This window comes from Glycine max, chromosome 10 (assembly GCF_000004515.6).
Source record: "Glycine max cultivar Williams 82 chromosome 10, Glycine_max_v4.0, whole genome shotgun sequence".
In the NCBI taxonomy this organism is placed as follows: Eukaryota; Viridiplantae; Streptophyta; class Magnoliopsida; order Fabales; family Fabaceae; genus Glycine; species Glycine max.
In genome coordinates, this window is record NC_038246.2 from 46238995 (window position 1) to 46261871 (window position 22877).

A 22877-nucleotide genomic window follows, 5' to 3' on the forward strand; every position below is an offset into this window, starting at 1 on the left:
TTAGAAAAATATTTTTTATTTTTGTAAAAAAATATTAAAAATTTGATTTTAGAAAAAAATAAATTGATTATTAAACATTTATTTTTAACTACTTATATATCAATAAATTTATTATAACGCGTGTGTCTACATAAATAGTTAAGAAAATAATATAAAATTATGTAAAAAATTTAAAATAAAATTAACTAGTAATAAAAATTATATGTCTTTTGATTAAATTAAGTAAAAATTCTAAAGATTTTAAGTGGCGAGGCGGGTTCGGGTTCGGGTTCGGGGTCGGGACGGGTCTAATAATCCCATACCCGTACCCGTACTCGACTTTTGGTTATTGGGAAAAACCCAAACCCGTATCCATACCCGGTCAACTCGGATATTACCCGTCAAAGTCAGGACGGATACCCATGGGTACGGGTTTTCTTGTCATGTCTAAGTAAGAGAGTAGAAAATTTGGTTGGGAGAGATAAAGTCTATTTTGGTAATTTTTATGTTTTGGGGGATCAGTCTCAGTTTTATTATGAGGATATTTTGCTTTTAATATTTTTATACAGAATTATTAAAAGATGTCAGTATTAATTCCAAATTAACTATTATCATTAAATATTTAATAAACTTTATAAGATTTTTTCTTATGTTATAATGAATGCATTGAAAATAAAATATAAACAAATTTAGTATAAATATATTTATTAATTATTTAACTATATTTTTTAATGCACATGTAAGAAAGAGATCACTTATTTTGAAAAAAAGATTGGCTCAATTTCTATAAGATTTAATTTAATATTCGTATAAATATTGTTTTTAATAATTTTATTAATGCTATTGTAGTTTTATTTATTATTGCTACTAGCTGTGTTATTATTTATTTTCTTTTCATATGTACATCTGGGTTACTGAATCCTTATTTTACTTTTATTTAATAATGTCTTTTTTTTATATATATTTTTTTAATGAAAATGACTTTTTATATATCTGTCATGTCCACATTTTATGACAAACATAAAAATGTAAACTAGGAGATTTAAAACAACGAGAACTATAGTTGAAAAGTTTTACTTAATTTAGAGCTAAAGCTTTTACTCAGTGCGCATCTCCCTTATCCATCCCTCACACAAACATCAAGCCACATCACACACTTTGGTAGTGTTAATCTCTTTCCACTTGGCTCACCTAAAAAATCCTAGATTGGCACACAATTTTGTTATAATTTGCCTTATGTAATTAAATCCAAGTTAGGACATATGAAAACCAAAGCTTATTTTATTGCCACACTCCATTTTTATTTCTTCCTGGACTCACCAATTTTTGTGTTAATGAATGAACTTTTGCTGCTGGAAACATTAGGGATTGACCACGATTGCATTTGAGCAATTAATGAGAATTATGCTCTTTTCTATTATCCATTGCTTGGCCGAGAGAGAGGAAGTGGGTATATTCGTGCTTCAATATGGAATAGTGGAATTTAAGTATTTACATTAAAAACGAGTTTTAATTACTTTTTGAACCATCCATTCGGCCTTTATTTGCATTAGACAATTACTTCATGCACCTTAAATCTGTTTTCTACACCTTTTTAGCCTTCTAGAAATGTTATTCCAGAAAGTAATTCTACATTTCAGGAAGCAACTGCCTTTACATTAGTATGCTCTAACACACTGCTTATTTTATTTCTCTCTTCCTGCCTCAAATTGAGCCCAACGAGCCCAACATCGGTGGAGCCCCAAACCAGTGTACATGTCTTTGAATACTACAAGTGGAGAGGATATTGTCTTATTGAAGTTGAATTTCTGATAAAATCTCCATATCTACCAAAGATTTCTCTCTCCCTCGCATTAATCAATTTGATTTATTTATTTTATTAAAATCATCAAATTTCAATTCCTTCAAGCTTTATATTTATATCAAATTATATATATATCTTCAAGCTTTAAAAAATATGTAGATTTAACCTATTTTCTATAATAATTCATCATGTTTTTTACAGTTAAAATGGTTTAAATCTACATATTTTTTAATGTTTAAAGTTAAATTCATGAATGTAGAAGAATTAAAACACATTTTTCCTTATTCTTTTAAGTTTTAACACACTCAGTCATCTATTCCAACCTGCTTCCAATTCTGACTTTGTCTTTTAACCTCCGCCATTAAAGCTTTCTGGTCTAGGCCTAAGGCAGTAAGGCACAGACCTGAAACTGACCAAATGAGCAGAAAAATCACATTCATCCATACAAGAGAAGTACTTGTAGTTTTGTACGAAAAGAATAAATTTAAATCATACAATCCTATATAAATAGTTATGATTAAAAATTACTAGGCTTTTGTCTTTTAATCTTGACTTATGTGATTTGATCTTGTGAAAAAGTGTAGTAATAATTTAGCCTCCTAAGTCTGAAAATCTTGGAGTCCTACTGCAACACTCCAAGTCCAAGCAAGAATGTAGACACCTCTTCTAATCTCAGATAATGACAACTTGGCAGTGAAGAGACCATTATGCTATGGAGATTAGCAGTTTCCAAGTCTCTCTATAACATATGGACAGACTTAAGAGGCATAGAAATGTTTTCTGGATACATTTTCAATAAAATGATATAATTCAATGTTCAAGGTTTTGTGTTCTGACGAGTATCAAGTATGTTAATCTCACATTCAATTGAGTTTTGAAATCCAAGAGGATCTTGGAACCTAGCAATATATACATTTTTTTCTCATGTTTGGTGTTAAACTCTCTAATGTTCACCTTCTCATGTTTACTTTTACTTTGCAGAATATCATCTACGAATACAAAATATGCAGAATCAACATAGGGTATAAGACTTCATAAAAATCCTTCATAAAAAAAAAACACAGGGTAAAAGGAATGTAATAACTAATACGAATTGCCTAGAGGTGAAATGTAATAGAATATTTAGGGGATCAATGAATCAGGTATATGGGGTTTAGCTTAAATCCATGATGGATTGTGTTCATGGATTTGTTCTGTGTGGAGAAATTATTGATCGTCACAACTACATTTTCTAGACTCTGCTTTGCCATTGTAGTAGAGGAATTACTGTTTCTCTGTTCCAGGCGTTACAAGTATAAACAGTCCCATATCGTTTAGAAGAGATAGAAATAACTCTATATCTTATTATAAAAGAAGATTTTGAAGCATAGCAAACTCATACCTTTCTCGGCCTTTTGGCTAAGATCAAGTGTAGTATCTGTTCTTATCAGTTTAATATCTGATATGTGGGCCATTGGTCCACACGATATTAAATTACTTTTTTGGTGGGGAGAGTCCAACACAGTAGCTTGCTACTGGGCCTCTCAAGTGTCGCCCAAGCGTTGCACTATAGCATGGGCCTGGCACACCCTATAACTCACTTTTAAATCTTACTTGGTTTTGATAATTTAGGACTGTGGAATAAAATAGTCCGAAAGAGTAGCAGAATGATAGTCAGATTCCAAGAGACATTGCCAAGCAAAACTTAGGCCCCTTAGATTGTACTTCTCCCTTGAGGAAAAACCGACTCTTAATCTTAGTTATAGGTTCTAATTTATATTGTAAGAGAAAATATTTATAAATCAAATTCAATGGAATTTTGCAATTGGCAATAGGACTTTACAGTTATTCTACGAATGTTTTGTTAGGAAGGATTTAAAATAATTTATTGAATATTTCTACGTTTTATTTGGTTGGATATTTCATATATATATATATGGATGGATCTCCTTGATTTTTTTATCCATATGTATTTTAAAGTTAATTAGTATAAAATTAGTTATATTTGTTATTATTATAATAATAATTAAGATTATCATTTAATACAAAATTAGTTTTAATTTTATGTATAAAAATTTTTTTTTACATTTAAAAGTTAGATATTTAAATCATTATAGAAGAAAAAAAATCCAGTCCTCTTTACATAAGGTTTCTGGATATATATATATATATATATATATATATATATATATATATATATATATATATATAAAAAATAATGATTATTAATCTTTTAAAAAATAAAATAATCAGTGCTGATTCTGGTCTTGGATTTGTTACTTAGTGCATGTATCTTTAGTTGTGTAAAATTGTGTAATTTTTTTAAAATGAATATGAGATTGACACCTTTATTTCTTATCTATTAAATAATTTTAATTTAAATATTTTCTTTGTATTTCATTTCGGCATTTCCTCCCTTTATTTTCCCATAACTTAAAAACATCACTTTACAACCCTTCGATAAAAATAAAATCCACTTTATAACCCCCACCACTTTCCATTCCACTATTGGTAAATACAAGTGACGTGGTCGATCTTACACCGTTCATCTTACCAAACTGCCCCCTTTTTTTCAGCATACCAAACTACCCCCTTTTTTTCAGGATTTCAAACTACTCTCTATTCTAAGTCTTTTACTTCGCCACGCATATCACCTCTACTCGAATATGTTTCATTATTGGACCATTTTATTTAAATTTTAAAAACGTGTTTTTATATAAGTATTTTTTAAGAAATAAATATTTTTTTAAAGAAAAATAAAAATGCTTTATTTTAAGTAAAATAATTTATATTTTAGACAAATACATTAAAAAATTAAAACTACTTATTTAATTTAAAAATCACATTTTCTGTTTAAAATAAATTAGCCTAAACGAACGGGTCCAATATCTTTTCGAGTATACAACTTTGTTTACGTTAAAAGTAGTTAACAGTAATAAAATTTAATAAAAAATTATTATGTTCTTTTTATGTAAGATGAAAATATTAAGAATTTATTTTGATAGTTGTAGAACGTAATAGTTAAATTACTTGTGTTTTTGCTGACATGCAACAAAGTGTCACATTTATTAGAAGTTTAGAACCTAGTTTGTTTTCTTCTTTAGTTTGTATCTTTCTGACAAATAAAAATAACAATTACTAAGTGTTTAGAAAAACGTTAAAAGAACATAAAATACATTTAAAAAAACTGAATAATAATAAGTAATTTAAAAGTATTTATAATAAAATTGAAATATTTTTTAATAAAAATTATATTGCTGGTAGTATTCAATAGATTGAAAAGTAAAAACTTTCCTGATTATATATAGAAAGAAAGACTCGTGTGTGAGAGTAACGGAGTATCTGTTTAAATAGTTTTAATTTAAGATATTCTTATTAGTTCATTTTCTTTGTTAATGACATTATTAATTTAGATTTTTTTTATAAATTCTAATTAGATTAAAATGGAAATAATTGTCTCGTATTGAAAAAATGCAACGGGAAAAAGAAAACATTAATTAAAATAGACTCGACAACAAGAATGGCGTGGTTGCTCATTGAAGAACTTGAGAGATTGATCTTAAATGCACTTATATTCATACCTGTAATATTTAATGAAATTAAACTCTACTCTCAGGAGGAGGGTAGGATTCAACTACCACAAAACTTTATGTTAAAAAGAAAACAATAGAAAGTGTGTAGGTAGCTCATGTAAGTTTTCTTTATTATTATTATTATTATTACTTTTTTAATTTAGAGACTCTTTCTGTGTCAAACCGAAATATCATCCATTCACCTTGGAGGAATAAAGTAATTTTTTCAGATAAAAAAAAAATACTAATTACAAGAATTTAACCAACTAGTAAGAAAAAACTTGATAATCTCAACTTTCAGCGAAAGTTACTCCTACCAAAATGCGATATTTTTTGCTAAAAATCTCAGAGACTGAAAAATCAACTAGCTAGAGTCTAGAACTTGTTTAAATTTAGCGGTGGGACATTTTTCTCATTCATAGCCATAGCCCATAGGTCACCGTCACAGTATCAGAATCTCATTTTCATTTCAAAACCAAGTTAAAATAAAAATAAAATACGTGTACATTCTACGTTCGTTGTATGAATAATAATAATAATAAATACTGAAGAAAAGAAAATTGCACTGGTGGAGTGGTGGATGTGCATATGCAGTTGCAGGATATAAGCCCGTGAGAGTTTAACGTCGAATCAGAGGCGTAGACGTGTAGGGTGACTGAGAGATGGACGCTCCCCTGCTGCTGGCCAAAGGCGAGGGGGCGGCGCTGGTGACGGAGAACGGCGACTACGTGGCGGTGAGGGAGCTGAAGGAGGTGAAGAAGGTGTTCTGGATTGAGACGAAGAGAGTGTGGCAGATTGCGATGCCCATTGTTTTCAACATATGGTGTCAGTTCGGTGTGAATTCCGTGACCAGCATGTTCGTTGGACACCTCGGCGACATTCAGCTCTCTGCTATCTCCCTCATTAACTCCGTCATTGGCACTTTTGCCTTTGGTTTCATGGTAAAATCTCCTTCTCTATCCCCAACGACCAAAACTTTTCAATCATTCTTATATATATATATATATATATATATATATATATATATATTAATTTGTTGCTACAGTGATGTTCGTGAGTAACTAACACTCGTTGCCAAAGATTCTTGTTAATTTTCTCTGTTTTTGTCTGTGGAGTTAGGCAAATGTTTCCTATTATTTTACGGACAAAACTTCGATGCAGTTTTTTTTTAGATGCGGTTAGAATTAGAATTGAAGTATACAGGACAAAAAAAGTAAGGACAAAACTTAGTTTTAGTTTAGTTTAGTTTTTTTAGATGTTGTTCTGATTAGAATTGAAGTTTTATTTTGCTAATTTACATAAAAAAAGTGTTTACTTTAAAGGTAAGTGTAGGATCTCAAGATGAAACTTCAATTCTGATCAGAGAACAACATGAAAAATTTCTTAAGTTTCGTCCTTATGTTAATCGAATGGATTTTAATTGGTTCTAGCTAAATACAGAAGGCGGCTCCTTTGTTCTCACCGTTCCTAATTGAATTTTCCTTCGTCTTACAAGGTTTTCGTAATTTTAATCATTTTCATTTTCTTAAAATCAGAATTCATAAGCAAGAACAAAGCCTTGTGCTGTGTATTTCTCAGAGGATATTGCAGGAAAACTTGCTTAGAGAATAGAAACCAACTGGTTTCACCAGTATAAAGTGAAGGGAGTAGTACACTTTGAAGATATACAATAATAACTATTAATTAAAAAATGGCCAATTAAGAATTAAATTAATTATAGAATTTGTTATACATGTATTTGATTTTATTACCATTTTAAAATGTTATATATGTATTTAGTTTGAGAGTGTATTTGCATGTCTTCAGTTTAAAGAATACAAATTCAAAAGGGAAGTTGTAGAAATTGTACTTGTTAGTCGTCTGTTGTTTTTTTAAAGAAAGAAAATCTAACGATACTCTATAAAACCTGTAGCTTGGGATGGGAAGTGCAACTGAGACGCTTTGTGGACAAGCTTTCGGAGCTGGGCAGGTTAATATGCTTGGTGTTTATATGCAACGCTCATGGGTGATATTATCCGTGACCAGTATTTTGCTCTTGCCAATATACATTTTTGCTGGTCCAATTTTGAAGTTTCTTGGTCAACAGGAAGATATAGCTGATCTTGCAGGGAGTTTCTCTATTTTAGTAATTCCACAATTTCTTTCACTTCCCTTCAATTTTCCAACGCAAAAGTTCCTTCAAGCTCAGAGCAAGGTTAACATTATTGCATGGATTGGGTTGGTGGCTTTAATTCTGCACATTGGGATGCTCTGGCTCTTAATTTATGTGCTAGATTTTGGCTTAGCTGGTGCAGCTTTGGCGTTTGATATCACAAGCTGGGGGATCACAGTGGCTCAACTTGTTTATGTTGTGATCTGGTGTAAGGATGGATGGACTGGATTGTCATGGCTGGCTTTTAAGGATATTTGGGCCTTTGTTAGGCTCTCTCTTGCATCAGCTGTAATGCTTTGCCTTGAAGTTTGGTATATGATGAGCGTTATAGTTCTTGCTGGCAACCTTGATAATGCATTGGTTGCTGTTGATTCCCTCTCTATATGGTAAGATCATACTTTCATCCCCACACAGGCAAAAAAAGCCATGTAGTCCCAGCCAATTGGAGTGGCATATGTATGCTGCACTTTGCATAGATATAAATGGAAGGATATGGATTAAATGGAATAAGAAATCTTAAATAAATTCTCTCTGCTAGTTCTTTGCAACTAAGAGCTTGAGATTGTCAAGGGAACATGTCAAGTGCATATCAAGACCAAAAAAAAAAAAAAACTATCATGCAATCAATATCAAGTTAAATAACTAGTGAGTTAATTTGCTTCCAAGTGTCTCAGATTTGATACTGCCATTTTCCTAAAACTATTTTGTGAAAAGTGAGTGAGTCAGAGTAGGGTCAAAATTAAAATTAAGGAATATAATAGAGGGAATAGAACATTATGGCGGAAGTTCATCCATGTAGCCGACCCCACCTAGTGGGATAAGGCGTTGTTGTTGTTGTTGTATAATAGAGGGAATAGACTCAGTTACAATATCTCTTCAGTGATTTTGTTGGATGCATTGCATATACTTTGAATTCATTTAACCTCGTAACTCATTCTGCCATCTAATTAGCAGTCCGTAGTTTTACATTTGCATCTAATTATTCGAATAATGGATGTATGGTAACCTTTTTGCTAATACATTCAATGATGTTTAATAGCATGAATATCAATGGGTGGGAAGCCATGCTCTTCATTGGAGTAAATGCAGCTGTCAGGTATGCAACCAAAATTACTGTCTTGCTGTTATTTATCCCATTGTCTGTCTACTCTGGCAAATATGTTGACAATTTCACATTGTTAGTATTGGTTGCTTGCAATGCAGGCTTTTCTCTTAGCCACGTAATGTTTGTGTTTTTCTCATTTTCAGTGTCAGAGTTTCCAATGAACTTGGGCTTGGACATCCAAGAGCTGCCAAGTACTCTGTCTATGTGACAGTCTTTCAGTCGCTTTTCTTGGGAATCTTTTTCATGGCTATTATTTTGGCGACTAGAGATTATTATGCCATCATTTTTACAAACAGTGAGGTTTTGCATAAGGCTGTTGCGAAACTAGGATACCTCCTTGCTGTGACAATGGTTCTAAACAGTGTTCAACCAGTGGTTTCAGGTATGAATTTATCACCATTACCCTTGTCTACTTTATTATGGATAACAGATCATCCCCTTTATCTTATCCTATTTACAATTTTGAAATCATTTTTGCAGGTGTTGCTATTGGAGGTGGGTGGCAAGCCCTGGTGGCCTACATCAACATAGGTTGTTATTACTTATTTGGGCTTCCACTGGGGTTCCTTCTTGGCTATGAAGCAAATTTGGGGGTTGAGGTAATATACCACTACTATTTGTATTTCCATTGAAGTCTCCTTTGATAAAATTCATTATTTTAGTGAAATGTGTTGAGTTTTCTCTATTTAGATCTGCAAAAATTAGAGAAGGAAAATAACAAAATGGCTTGTTGCTGAACTATTGTTTGCTTTTGAGTGAAAATGTATATGTCTATGCTGATACCTGCTTAAATTTCTGTTTTTGATAATAGACTTTATTCAAGACTCGTTAACTCTTTTATAGATAATAAATGAATTTGCTAAAAGAAGTAGAGAGAGAGGAAAAGAAAAAGACAACTCTCCCTAATGATTCAGATTTTTTCCCCATTTAGGGACTTTGGGGTGGTATGATATGCGGAATTGTTATCCAGACGTTGCTGCTCTTGTTGATACTTTACAAAACCAATTGGAAGAAAGAGGTAGGCAATGGTTCTCATTTTCTCTGAAACTTTTATAGGCATTTTACTTCTAGTACTACAGAAAAGTGATACTTTGCTTCTACAATAACTTTTTGCAATATTAGAGGGGGCAACTATTTAAATTTTTAGTGCAGCTGATACTAATTTAATTTCAATCAAGAAAACCAAAAGCAAATTGCCACACGGTGGAGGGTATTTCCTGCTTTACATTTTATATTGATAAGTTTAGAAATACAAAGCTCCATAGTTAACTATTCTTTCTTATCCTTAGTCTTTCCCCTGTTTTATAATTTGCTTGAATGAATTCAGATACTGTAGTTGCTTTTAGTCACTTAACTCTTCTCAATTGTAGGTGGAACAAACAACTGAACGCATGCGGATATGGGGAGGACAAGACATTGGAGTTGATAAGATAGTGGCTTCTACATAATCCTGTATATCTTCCACCTCCACTCGAGTCAAATTCTCAAAGTCTTTTGTTTTTTGTTTTTTTTTTTATGTGTTCCTTCTCTGTCCATTTTACACGTAATGTTGCTCTATTCCAATTAGGTACAGAACATAGTTTAGCCGTGGTGTCTGATTAAGATAAAAAAACTTGGTTATTTTTCCAATTTAATTTTCATTTTTTAGTTATTGAGCATCTCAGTGAAAAATGAAAAACATCGATATTTTCTTTTACTCTGACATAGAGATGAGCTAATATATCTCTATGCAGGACTAGATTAGGTAATAAAAATTATTTATAGCATAAAATAGTGACATATTCAGGTACGCCAACTGTTTTGAATCCGATAAAAATAGTGTAACTTATTATTATTATATTTGCTTAATTTTGACAATATGAGAAGTTAAAATTGTTTAATCTGTTTCTAAAATAAAGGGTCAATAAACTTATTTTTTTAACGAACCACAAATATCCCAAGATTCAAACTGACACCACAGTTAATCTATGGTTGATCTTGATCCATGCATTCGGTGACAGATCAATAACCTTTAGAATAAATAATTAATCCATGCGATGTATACATATTAAGTTTAAATTTTAATGTTTAGAACTTCTATACCGACTTAATGAGAAAACACACTTTATTTAGAACATTGTAATGTAAACGATTTAATAAATGACGAAAAAATGATCAGCACACACTTTCCATTAAGCTTCTAAAGAACAAAACTACCATTTGATTTAATGGAGGGTCGTAGTTCCCAACACAAAGAAAATACATGATTGACACGAGTACGTTCTTGCCAACCTACGATTCGGTAATATTAATATCATCTGCATCGAAAACAAAGATGTTGACATGCTGCTAAAACGCAGACAGACAATGGGCATGGACCAGGCAACTTGCTCAAAGGAAATTCATTTCAGCGAGTTATTAAATCTGATAATTTTTTTTAACAAAATTTAATTGTTTCAATCAAATAAAAGGCAACAATTATTAAAGTTGAAATGTCTTGGTCTCCTTTTGCAAAAGCAAAACTAGGAGTGAAGCTCAAGTTACTTCCTCCTCCTTTTTGGTTTGAGACACTGAGATCTAGAAAGACTGTAAGGAGAAAGATAAGTGACATGAAAGATCTCGTAATCCTAATGGGTGGCTGAGCGAGGACCTTGACAACATACTCTAGAATGTGGAGGTGCTACAGATAACAGAAGAAAAAGTGAAGAATCAAATATGTTAGTGTCTTTACTTCTACCAAGGTCCACATCAAGCATTGTACTGACACTATAAAATGCAACGGATTGTTTTGCTCCATGAAAAAATCTTTGATAAACATTGCTCCATTGTCAACAGCATACTATGAAGGTCCAATGCACCTGCAACATCCAAATGTTCTGATATAGTCTTGGTTGTTATATCATCTAGTTGAGGTTGGACTAAGACACTATCAAAATTGTACATGAAGCAAGTCAACAATCCTCCCAAAAATGAATTGTTCTACCATTGCCCATAAGGCCATAACCGATCGACCTTCTTGACATTAAAGGTTCCATGTTGAGATGAAAGATCAAGTATTCGTATTGCATTGATGAGTCAGATCATTGACTTTGGAGATGCTCTACATAGAGAAGAGAAAGTGAAGGATCAAGTGTCATTCTTTGTTTCTGGCGAAGGTCCACATCGAGCCGCATACTGAGGGAAAGTGAGCTGCTTGTACTATAAATTTCAAAGGTGCATCTGTAAACAAATCACGGAGCCGTGTAGTGAATACAAAGCGAACTATTCTTTCGCCTTTTACTAAAGAATACCGTGTATTCTCTACTTTAAGCGGCATACGCCTATTTTTGGAAGAGCATTCCTTTTGGAAAGCTCTGCTACTAGTTTAAATAGTTACTTTTTTACTTTCAGATTTTTGATGTGTAAATTATCTTGCATATTACATTTGAAGAATTAAAGTTGGGCTTTTTTGTTACTCGACAAAACGTTTATCGTGCTTGTAAGTTCAGTTATGTAATAGGTGCTGATAAGGCCACTTGGGGCCCATTGTCAAATATTCAATTATACAGAATATGCATACCGTTAGCAAATTCCAGTGATAATTTCTGAAAAATCAAAAGATAGGTTAAGTCTTCGAACACCAAATTTAAGAATAGGAGTTAATGTGCGTAAAATGCTAGTAAGTTTAATATCTAGAGTATAATTTCCAAAATCCTCTCTGAAGTGATTTCGTAAGCTTTTTGATAACAAATGTACTTCTTGATGCTGTGCTCCTTTTTATGCAGTCAGAATGGTTTGGTTACTACTTACATGCTGCCTACAGCAGTGTTAGAAATTAGAATAGCTAGAGAGGTCTTTGACTTGTCCTGCCAAGAATGATCAGGCTGGGCACAATTAGCCATTATTTTGGATTTGAGGCCCATGGTGTTGTACCTGACATACTATTGTCTCCTTTGCCAGTGTAGAAAGAGTATACCTCTTCTAATATAACATATGCTCCAATTCAACTTTCTTGATATATAAATAGGATTGTCCTTTGGTTGGGAAGATCCAATATTTGTCCATATGCAATTTTCAGCTTAAGTCTTTTCATTAGTGAATACATGGCACGAGGAGGGAAATGAGAGAAAGAATTTGCTTTTATTTGGTTCAGCTTCATAGACACAAGGACAACTGATCATTCTTTTTTAAGCATTTCCTTGCATGACTATTCAAAACAATCCGAATATATGTAATATGTAATATGTAATAATAACGTAGCATGCCCTCTAACAGTTTCATATATGATAAATCTCATGAACCCAATGGGCAAGAATTCCCTTATGCTGATCATATCATATGCTAGTCATTTAATGGACAACTGATCATTCTTTTTTAAGCATTTCCTTGCATGATTATTCAAAACAATCCTAATATATGTAATATGTAATATGTAATAATAACGTAGCATGCCCTCTAACAGTTTCATATATGATAAATCTCATGAACCCAATGGGCAAGAATTCCCTTATGCTGATCATATCATATGCAAGTCATTTAATGGAACACATAGACACTTTTCCCTTGGTCTCCACCTGATTTCGAAATTCTTTATCTTTTCCTTCGATATGAATTCTTTCCAAATTTCTGATGTATCATTGGTGAAGCAGGTTTTCTCTGTGTGTTCCAAGAGATAAAGAAAAATATAAACCATGTATAAACTGCAGCAAAATAGTTCTCTCACCAGTCACAGCCAAGTTAGTCCCACATTGATGAACTTGTAAGCATGCAAGTTGACAAGATTGTTTAAATAAGAGCCAATTAGCCACATCAATACTTAATTACCTGGATGGAGTAAATGGGTGATCATGAAGGGCTGTGGCTTAAGTTGGTGAGAGAGCCTACATCATAGTTTGTGGTAGTGGGGACTTGCGTATGAGCAGCCCCCTTCAATGGTAGTTCAAATTAGGTTCCTTCTTTGAACTTTGTGAAGTCATGTTTTGTGTATTTATCTTATTTATCTTATTTGCCTGTTACAAGTATGTTCTTGTTGTTATCGGTCTTCGTAAACTGTCTTATTTTAATATTGTTACATAAGTTTCAATCATAAATAGTGTTCCAAAATAAAATACAAATATCATTTCTCACATACATTAGAATTGTATTTCAATATTCTTTGCATAATAATTTGAGTAAAGTACACATACAGACGTATATATTTTAGTATTTAATTTAACATCGTTAAAATAAAATACACTTCTCTGAATAAAAAAAAATATACTTCTTTTTTTACAGATAGAAAAATTTTTTCTCTCTAAAATGTGAATATTATATCTTTCTCCGTCCTTAAAAATACTACAATAAATTACTATTTTTCTTCTAAGTTGAGATTTAATTGTCCCTTAAAATATAAAATTTAGTTTATTTAGCTTAACATTGTTCTCTTTAAAAAAAAAACAACCTTGTTAAAGTAAATGAATTAAACAATATCAGTTTTTATTTTACGTGTATATTTAAGGCTTTTCCTAACACACCTCTCATCTTTACTTGTACACCTCCTTACACTCATAATTTTTCCAACTAGATCCTTTTTTTTTTTCTTTCCAGAAGTTAGTGTACCCCCTTCTCTTTCCCCTTTATTCTTCCTTTCGTTCCATATTATCCCATTGTCATCATCACCGAATGAAAACATGCAAACGAACACATTCAAGTAAATGAGTAACACTAAAACTTCAAAACCCTATCAAGGAATCTGATTAAGGAAATCCCTTGCCCAAACTCTCTCATAGTAATTTAGAAAAGTTCGTGCAGTAAACCCAGTCATGGCAACACAATCCCAAATTTCTAGGCCTACTTAAATACCAAAACAGGATAAGGAATTCCTCCATTCTATAGAACTCATCAAATTAATTTTTGAAGCAACCATCAATCAATTCAAATAACATCGATCGCTGCAATTAGAGTTTGACACCTTTGAGTTTAAATCAAAGTGAAGCAACACGTTATACGGCTTGGGTGCTGCGCAATCCAAATGATAAATTGAGAGTAAAATTGTGTCAATCAATTTGTCGTAAGGCTAGTTTCAGTTTGATTTGGGTTCTTCATTTGGATTTAGGTGATGATAAGAGATGGGGGGTTTAAGTTTTGTCTCGTGTTGCATAGTAGAAGGGAGTGTAGTGATCTTCAATTTAGGTGTGAGTAAATGGACCTAGGTCCATGGATTGGCCCGCGGAATCTACGATCTGCGCGGGTAATAGACCAATTTTTTTAAATGGTCCATGGTTATATCATATTTTTGGGTCCGTTCCGCTTAACCCGCGGGGTCTGTGGGTTGCCCGCATTAGGATTTTGTTGCTTCAAATATGAAATCATTTGGGGAGATGTTTAAGTTTCATATTTTAGATTTATTGTTTGGATTTTCTTTTGTTAAGAGATTATTTATTTTATTGATGTAATTGACTAATTGTTAAGATTTTATTTACATTTGTATTGAACTTAATTTGAGTGTGTTATATTTTTATTGAAATTGAAATTCTTTTAAAACTAGCCCCGTGGACTGGCCCGTTTGATCCGCGAGGTTCACGGGACCGGAAGCGGACCAATTTATTTGGTCTGTGTAAGAATACGGGGCAGACTGGCCCAGGCCCGGTCCACTACCAATACGGGCAGGCTTGTGCGGGCTGGCTTTACGCGGCCGGCCCGCTTACCCACCCCTAAATTCTTCATTAAAAGAAAAAGAAAGAATATACTTGGAAAAAAGAAGTGGAAGGGGTGTAAAAGTAAAGATGGATGTGTATTTAGCAAAAACCTATATTAATCAATTTTCATCTATAAAATTATCAAATCATTTAAAAGAAGTTAAAAAAATATTTTGATAAGGAGTGTTTCCTAATTTATAGTTTTAGTTGCGATCTTAGGTTTTGATAAAGATAATTAAACCTTATGGGAATCTAACTCAGTTGAACAAAAATACGTGAATTGTTGTAATTATATGTATATTTTTTTACTTTTCTTTGATTTTTATGATAAAAAAATAAATTAATAATTTATGGACGTGCATAAGTATAAAACACTAGGTTTTTTTTATCAATGTTCCGTGGGCTTAGGGTACTAGGCCCAGCCCAAACTTGTTATGGAATTTTCGGATTTTCCCCAAACAGCTTCCGACGCCGTATCGTTTCGTTGGTGAGCACCAGAAGAACCCCTTTTCTTCTCTTCGTCTTTCCGTCTCTGCTCACCACCCACTGTCAACAACATCACCGCTCTCCATTCCCGTTCGCCGGTAAGTCCCCCCTTTTTTCTCATCTCAATTTTGTTACCAAAAACCAAAACCCTTATTTTTCATTCAATTTTCAAATCATTAAACCAAAACCCCCCCCGCAGAGTGAGAGTAGTTTGGGCGAATTCATGTGCGCCCTCGAGAAAGTTCTAGAGAATAATCGCATTGACTTTAGATTTCGGTAGTTGGTTATGGATTCGAGCGACAGTGGTCGCGGTTACTCCAAGCGCGAGAGGGACGACGAGGATTGGGAGTTTAGTGATAAGCGGAAGGATAGGTCTAGGAAGTTCGGTGCCAATGGCGGGGACGACGGCGAGGGTTCCGACGGAGGCGCGAGAAGGAAGCGTTCTAGCAGAACCACCACGGATGGCGACGATTACGATTCGCGCTCCAAGCAAGGGGCCAAGAAGAGGCAGGAGGAGAGCACCCTGGAGAAGTTGAGCAGTTGGTATGAGGATGGGGAATTGGACGATAAGGCCGCGAGGAAGCGCGGGGGTGGTGACGGTGAGTTTCATGAGAGTGTGGTGAGTAAAGAGGATGGTAAGGGTGAGGGTGGTGGTGGTGGTAGGGAGAAGGGTGGGCATGATGGTAAGAGTTCGAGGAGAAAGTGGGATGAGGTTGATGTTGGTAGTGTGAGGAAGGTGCAAGATGAGAAGGGGGATTTGAGGAGTGGGAAGCGAGATAGTTCTAGAGATAGGGAGAGGAGTGAATCTTCTAGGAGTGAGCATGGGGAGAGTAAAGCCTCTGGTGGTGGTGGTGATAGGGTTGCGAAGTCTAGTAGTAAGGAGGATAGAAGAGGGGATTCTGAGAGAGGGAAGAATAAGGGGAAGTCGGATTTGGGGGATGTTGGTTGGGAGGAGAGGGTTGAGAAGCCCAGGCACCATAGGGCTGCTGCTGGTTATGATGTGGCTGAAACCTGGGATAGGTCATTGAATGCAGTGGAGGAGGATGGACATGTGCGGGTTAGGGATAAGAGTATTAGGGAAAGTGGGAACTCGAACAGATCAAGGACACCGGATAAGAGTGGAAAACGCCATCAAGATTTGGAGACCTCGGAGGCAGATTATGAAAGAAGTGGTAGCTTTAAAAGGAAGGAGCACGAAGGTGATGGCTATAAGGATGATAGATCCAAAGGGAAAGATGATACTTGGAATGACAGGAGGAAGGATAGGGAAAGTTCTAAAGAAAGTTGGAAGAGGAGGCAGCCGAGTAACACTGACAAAGATTCAAAAAATGAGGAGGGTGCTTTTGACGACAACAGGGATTGGGAGTTGCCTAGACATGGTTATGAGAGGATGGATAATGAAAGGCCTCATGGACGGTTTGGTGGTAGAAAAGATGCGAGCAGGGGGGAAGCTGTTAAAACATCCACAAAGTTTGGGATTTCGAATGACAATTATGATGTGATAGAGATCCAGACCAAGTTTTATGACTATGGGAAATCAGAGTCTGTGTCCAACCATACCAAGAGAACTGAAACTCATCAGCAGTACAATGCTAAATCAGGTGCTAATGATGAAGAATGGGCATATCATCAAGATGAAAGAGGAAGGAAGAGTGATTTATCTGGTTCTGGGACACCTGGAGAAGATCTGAAGGAGAGATATGCTGATGATGACTATGATTTTTATGGGGGAAGAGGAAGAGGCCAGAAAGGTGGTGTATCTGCCCGTGTTACTGGTGGCCAAAGTTCTAGTACTGGTGGCTCACAGCCCCAATATGGAAATTCGGAGTCTGGATCCTTTAACAGAGCTGGTCCACAAGGAATAAAAGGGAACAGGGTTGGTAGAGGAGGAAGGATTAGGCCTACTGGGAGAGACAATCAGCAAGTTGGAATACCGTTGCCAATGATGGGATCACCCTATGGACCTCTTGGGATGCCTCCGCCTGGGCCAATGCAGCCTCTTTCACATGGTATGTCACCTGCTCCCGGTCCACCAATTTCCCCTGGAGTCTTCATGTCACCATTTACTCCTGGTGTTTGGCCTGGAGCTCGAGGTGTAGACATGAATATTATAGGTGTACCACCTGCAGTGTCTCCTGTACCCCCAGGTCCTTCAGGTCCGCGATTTAATGCTGCTAATATAGGGAACCCACCAAATCCTGTAATGTATTATAACCAATCAGGCCCTGGAAGGGGAATACCCCCAAGCATTTCTACTCCTGGTTTTAATCCTACAGGATCAATGGGTCGAGGAGCCCCACCTGATAAAACTCCAGGGGGATGGGCTCCTCCTAAAAGTAGTGGAACTCTTGGTAAAGCTCCTTCCAGAGGTGAACAGAATGATTATTCTCAAAACTTTGTTGACACTGGTATGCGGCCACAGAATTTCATTAGGGAGCTTGAGCTCACAAATGTTGTGGAGGACTATCCTAAGCTTAGAGAGCTTATACTGAAAAAGGATGAGATTGTGGAAAAATCTGCATCGGCTCCTATGTATTATAAGAGTGATTTGAAAGAGTTTGAATTATCTCCAGAGTTCTTTGGAACAAAGTTTGATGTCATTCTTGTAGATCCCCCATGGGAGGAGTATGTGCACCGTGCCCCTGGTGTTGCTGATCACATGGAGTACTGGACATTTGAAGAAATAATGAATCTCAAGATTGAGGTAAGCTATTCCGTTTGTGCAACTCATTATTATGTTATACTTGTTTCAGTCTAAGTATTTCCATCCTACTTAGGTTTCAAATGCAAATGTTAGCCTTTATGATTATGAGTAAACTGGTTGGGCTAATTACTAATTATTTCTAGTACTCTATGCTGTAATAAAGGATAAGATTAAAATTGGTAAAGTGGCACGAATATGTGTGGTATTGAAGCTTTTGCTAACCTAATAAATTACATTATCTATCCCCATCAGAGTTATTTTTGAAAGTTAGTTGTATATATTAGTTTGCATTGCATACTAATAGATAATGCTGCCTTGTTTTTGGCTTCCTTCTATAAGTGCATACTATTGTTATCTTTTGATTAGACATCTCATTTATTTTGCTCCTTTTATAAGGCCATAGCAGATACGCCATCTTTCATCTTCCTTTGGGTGGGTGATGGTGTAGGCCTTGAACAAGGTCGCCAATGTCTAAAAAAGGTACACTATCTGAATATTGAAATTCCTTACGGGATATAGCTTTAATTGCTGGCTATGGTTCTTATTATATTCTATCTGTGTCTTCTATTGCTTAATTTTCTTTGTCTGCTTTTCTCTTAATTGGTGGGGCTGGGTTTCTACAGTGGGGCTTTCGTAGGTGTGAAGATATATGTTGGGTAAAGACAAACAAAAGTAATGCAACTCCAGGACTGCGGCATGATTCTCATACTTTATTTCAACATTCAAAGGTCAGTTAAAATTTGTCGCATGCACATGTTCAATTCAACATTTTAGCTTATTATATATAGTTATTTTGAGACCAAGTAAATTGGTAGTCTTGACTGTTTTGTTTTGTTATGGTGAAGGAACACTGCTTGATGGGCATAAAAGGAACAGTTCGTCGAAGTACTGATGGCCATATAATTCATGCCAATATTGACACAGATGTCATTATCGCTGAAGAACCTCCTTATGGTTAGTATTATCATTTATCAATTGTACCCTATGAATCTTAATATCTGCATGCTTGAATTTACTGCCTCTCTACCTGGGTTAAATTTTCTGTTTTAGTAATTTGTCTTATCCGTTCCAGTTTATGAATCCATCTTTACTGAGCAGTCTGAGCAACAAAATGGGGGTTGATTTGAATAAATTTTCCATTTTCTTATTATTTCTGATCCAGATCTTTATTATTGTTGGAATTGGGAATTTGTTTGGTACGCTGGCATTGTTTTGGGCTCTATAATCAATGTACAATCTCAGTCCTTTTTTTTTTCTGACCAGTATTACTGGGCTAGAGTAGGAATTGATGCTTGGTCTAATAATTTTAGCATTCAACATTGAATTCATAATATGGGTACCTTAGGGTCGGACATTAGTAATCCAGGCTCCCTCTTTCGATATAATGGTACGATCATGTCTTCTCTTTGGTGGCAGCCCTCGGGGTTCTCAGAAAACCTCTTAAAAAGTAGATGTGAAACCTCTTCTAGTTTTGGGTGTACAATATGCTCTTTGTCCTGTATTTTTGTCAGTAGATCATCTCCTTCATTTTGTAGTATGTTATACTTATAGATAGTTTTTAAAGATGCTACTGAGCAACATATGGAAGGATCTCCCTTAAGAATGACATTCTGACCTGCCACCTGAATTTTCATGGTTAGCTCTCCAAATTTCACCCTTATCTCCCCCAACCCACCCACCCTTTGAACCAACCTAGCCCAAGGACCACATCTGTTCCTCTTCCTCCTAAGCTGAATAGAAATAAATCTTGCACAACCTACATGCCCTGTATCTATATAATAATAATCTCTAAATACTTGATCTTATGTTCATCCCCTACCTCCACCCAATATTTTCTAGACTCTAGAGTATTGGATGCATTACACGTCGACATTGCAATGAATAAGTGCCACCATTTGCTTATCTTTCAAATGACCTCCATAATCTTAAGCTTCTCTTGGATGCCATCCCATCATGCTGTGAAGGAATAAATGTAGGGATTTATCCTCAACCTCGTACTGTCATCTTGGAACTCCTCCCCTCGGAACTAAATTGAGAAGTTCTACTTGAACTGGAAAACCAAAATATTGAAAAAGCTTTATAAGAAGATAAAATGCTTGGTTTCTTGAAGCTGCTTTAATAAGTGTTCTGTTTTGAAGAATAAAATGGGCATCTTGTCAAATTCTTGCTTGTATTTTGCAGGTTCCACACAAAAGCCTGAAGATATGTACAGGATTATTGAGCACTTTGCCCTTGGAAGGAGGAGACTAGAACTATTTGGTGAAGACCACAATATCCGAGCCGGTTGGCTGACTGTTGGTAAAGAATTATCATCTTCAAATTTTAATAAAGAGGTAAGAAATTTGAAATGCTAGTATACCTACATGACATTTAAGTTGATTCTTTGTATCTACCATGTTTAATTTATGTTAATATATTTTGTGCATTTTTCTTTCTTTAGAAGTTGAGTAAATTTGGCAGCATGTTCTTTGTTCCTGGTAGGATATTATGTCATAGTGTGTTCTGAAAACAGTTGTCACATTACTGACTGAAGTCTAGAAAATGTATTCAACCAGTTAGTCCTCCGTTTTTAATTGGATCGTTTTGGGCAGTGGCTCTAACCCATTGAAAACATTGGTTCAATGCTTGAGAGGTGCATATCAGAAATCGTATCCCTATATCATTCTTCTCATTCTGCAGTAGTCGAGAATGAGGTTTATCATGCACCAGATTTGAAAGAGTTGGGGAAAAATTATGGTACTAATTAAAATTAAATTAAATTCTTGGAAATTTTTCTTCAACTTTATCAGCCGTTCTGTGGCACTGGTGGAAGTTGTACTATTATGACATACAGATCGGGAAGGTTCAGCTAAAATTCATTAAATTAACCCGTCTAGTGGCCAATAACAGTTTTTTTTTTAATAAACTTAACCAAGTGATTTTTGTTGTTAGATGTTATCAATTAAAGCACAAGCTCATACTTTAAGCATTCTTGTAGCCTCCTTTCTGACAATAGAAGTTTATGAAGCCTGTCTTTGTTGGATGATGCGTTTTTATCTTTTTCTTTCCTTCAGCGTTTAAGATTAGATTCTATCTTTGTTCTATACAATCTGTTGGCTCCAACAGAGTTTGTACTCAATATTATCTCCGTTACTTGGTGTTGATTGTCTGTGTTCACCTGACTGATTTACCACATTGATTGGATTTGGATAAATTCAGGCATATGTGAAAAGTTTTGCCGACAAAGATGGGAAAGTTTGGCAAGGAGGTGGGGGAAGAAATCCACCGCCAGAGGCACCTCATCTGGTGGTGACTACTCCTGATATAGAGGCTCTTAGGCCAAAGTCACCAATGAAGAACCAACAACAATTGCAGCAGCAGAATTCTGTATCCATTTCATTGACGTCAGCTAGTGCATCAAACAGAAGGCCTGCTGGGAATTCGCCGCAGAACCCAACTGCACTCGGCGTCAATCAAGAAGCTTCTAGCTCAAACCCTTCTACTCCAGCTCCTTGGGGTTCACCTCTGGAGGGCTTCAAGGGACGTGAAGGCTCTGTATTGCCTTCAGATGATAAAGTAATGGATATGTACGGATTTCATGGACCAGCATCTGCAAACTATCTAGATTTTGAATCATACAGACAAATGAATCTGTTGTAGCATAAGTTTAAGGATAATGTTCCATGATTACGTATCGTGTAATTTTTTTCCCCGCCAATATAAAATGGGAAGAAAATTATTCATATTTTGTCTGTTCATTTTTTTAGTAGCATTGGTGAGATTGCATTGTTTAACCAGGGGAATAAAAGAAAGCGTCAGATTACTGTAAAATTAGCTATATTATTATTTTGTCGAATGCTTAGAATATAATTTCAAGTCACAAGCTTCCCGTGGCAATGATGGAGCATAACGGATGAAGTAGTAAACCGTTGTTTAGTCCAAAGTATTAGAAGTATCAGATTTGGTATCAAGTTGGTAGATCCGCTTTGATTTCTTATTGTAGTTTTAGTTCAAGGTTTTAGAGGGTAACTAGTTCAGTATCCATGCAGCTGTAAAATTAAATGTGTATACATTTAGTTGTAATTATGTAGAACTTAATAAATGAGAATCAAAATTAATATAAAATTATCAAGGAATGTTAAAACTAAAACATGTAATTATACATGACACAGCTCAGCATCAGTTGTAAAAAACCCCAACAAATAAAACATAAGCATTTCTCACTACCCTCTCAGGTTTCATCACACACCCAACTTATGATTTTTTTTTTTTTAAAAATAAATAACAAGCATAAAATTTTTCCAATCGACTTCCACATTCAACCAAAACTACCACAAAAATTCAAAAGTTCAAGCCCAACCAAGTTGAGGTTTTTTTTGGGGAAATAAAGAAAAGAAACTTTAAAGGAAACAAAACAAAAGGAAGAAAGCAGGTTCAACTTAATAAAAAAAATGAGAAATCTGAGTAAAAAAAAGAGAAATC

At 34.8% G+C, this 22877-nt stretch overlaps 2 protein-coding genes, 2 non-coding genes and 1 pseudogene across 7 annotated transcripts; all 5 read left to right on the top strand.

Annotated features, from left to right (window-relative positions):
- The first annotated feature begins 3160 nt into the window (after positions 1-3160).
- Positions 3161-3356, top strand: LOC112998204 (U2 spliceosomal RNA). The gene has a single exon (XR_003263244.1). It is a non-coding gene; the product is annotated as a U2 spliceosomal RNA (small nuclear RNA).
- A 2400-nt stretch (positions 3357-5756) lies between these two features.
- On the top strand, positions 5757-10242 carry LOC100780766 (protein DETOXIFICATION 35). 2 transcript variants are annotated; one of them, XR_005886718.1, is made up of 7 exons: positions 5757-6275; positions 7247-7872; positions 8526-8582; positions 8735-8973; positions 9072-9190; positions 9506-9609; positions 9962-10080. XR_005886718.1 is itself a non-coding variant. In XM_003536405.5 (7 exons), the coding sequence occupies exons 1-7, from the start codon at positions 5997-5999 to the stop codon at positions 10037-10039; spliced, it is 1485 nt and encodes a 494-aa protein (XP_003536453.1). In that variant the 5' UTR covers positions 5759-5996; the 3' UTR covers positions 10040-10242. The 2 variants fall into 2 exon arrangements, 1 of the variants encoding a protein (XP_003536453.1); XM_003536405.5 differs by having other exon boundaries at positions 5759-6275; positions 9523-9609; positions 9962-10242.
- A 1564-nt stretch (positions 10243-11806) lies between these two features.
- Positions 11807-11923, top strand: LOC112998258 (U5 spliceosomal RNA). The gene has a single exon (XR_003263294.1). It is a non-coding gene; the product is annotated as a U5 spliceosomal RNA (small nuclear RNA).
- Positions 11924-13365: 1442 nt separating this feature from the next.
- Positions 13366-13478, top strand: LOC112998274 (uncharacterized; annotated as a pseudogene).
- A 2153-nt stretch (positions 13479-15631) lies between these two features.
- On the top strand, positions 15632-22226 carry LOC100798100 (N6-adenosine-methyltransferase non-catalytic subunit MTB). Of its 3 annotated transcripts, XM_006589464.4 has the most exons (7): positions 15651-15810; positions 15912-18416; positions 18813-18896; positions 19040-19144; positions 19262-19370; positions 20598-20749; positions 21615-22226. In XM_006589464.4, exons 2-7 carry the CDS (start codon positions 15999-16001, stop codon positions 22053-22055), a joined length of 3309 nt encoding a protein of 1102 aa, XP_006589527.1. In that variant the 5' UTR covers positions 15651-15810; positions 15912-15998; the 3' UTR covers positions 22056-22226. The 3 variants fall into 3 exon arrangements, with proteins under 3 accessions (XP_040861846.1, XP_040861847.1, XP_006589527.1); XM_041005912.1 differs by having other exon boundaries at positions 15632-18416; XM_041005913.1 differs by lacking the exon at positions 18813-18896 and having other exon boundaries at positions 15632-18416.
- Positions 22227-22877: the final 651 nt, after the last annotated feature.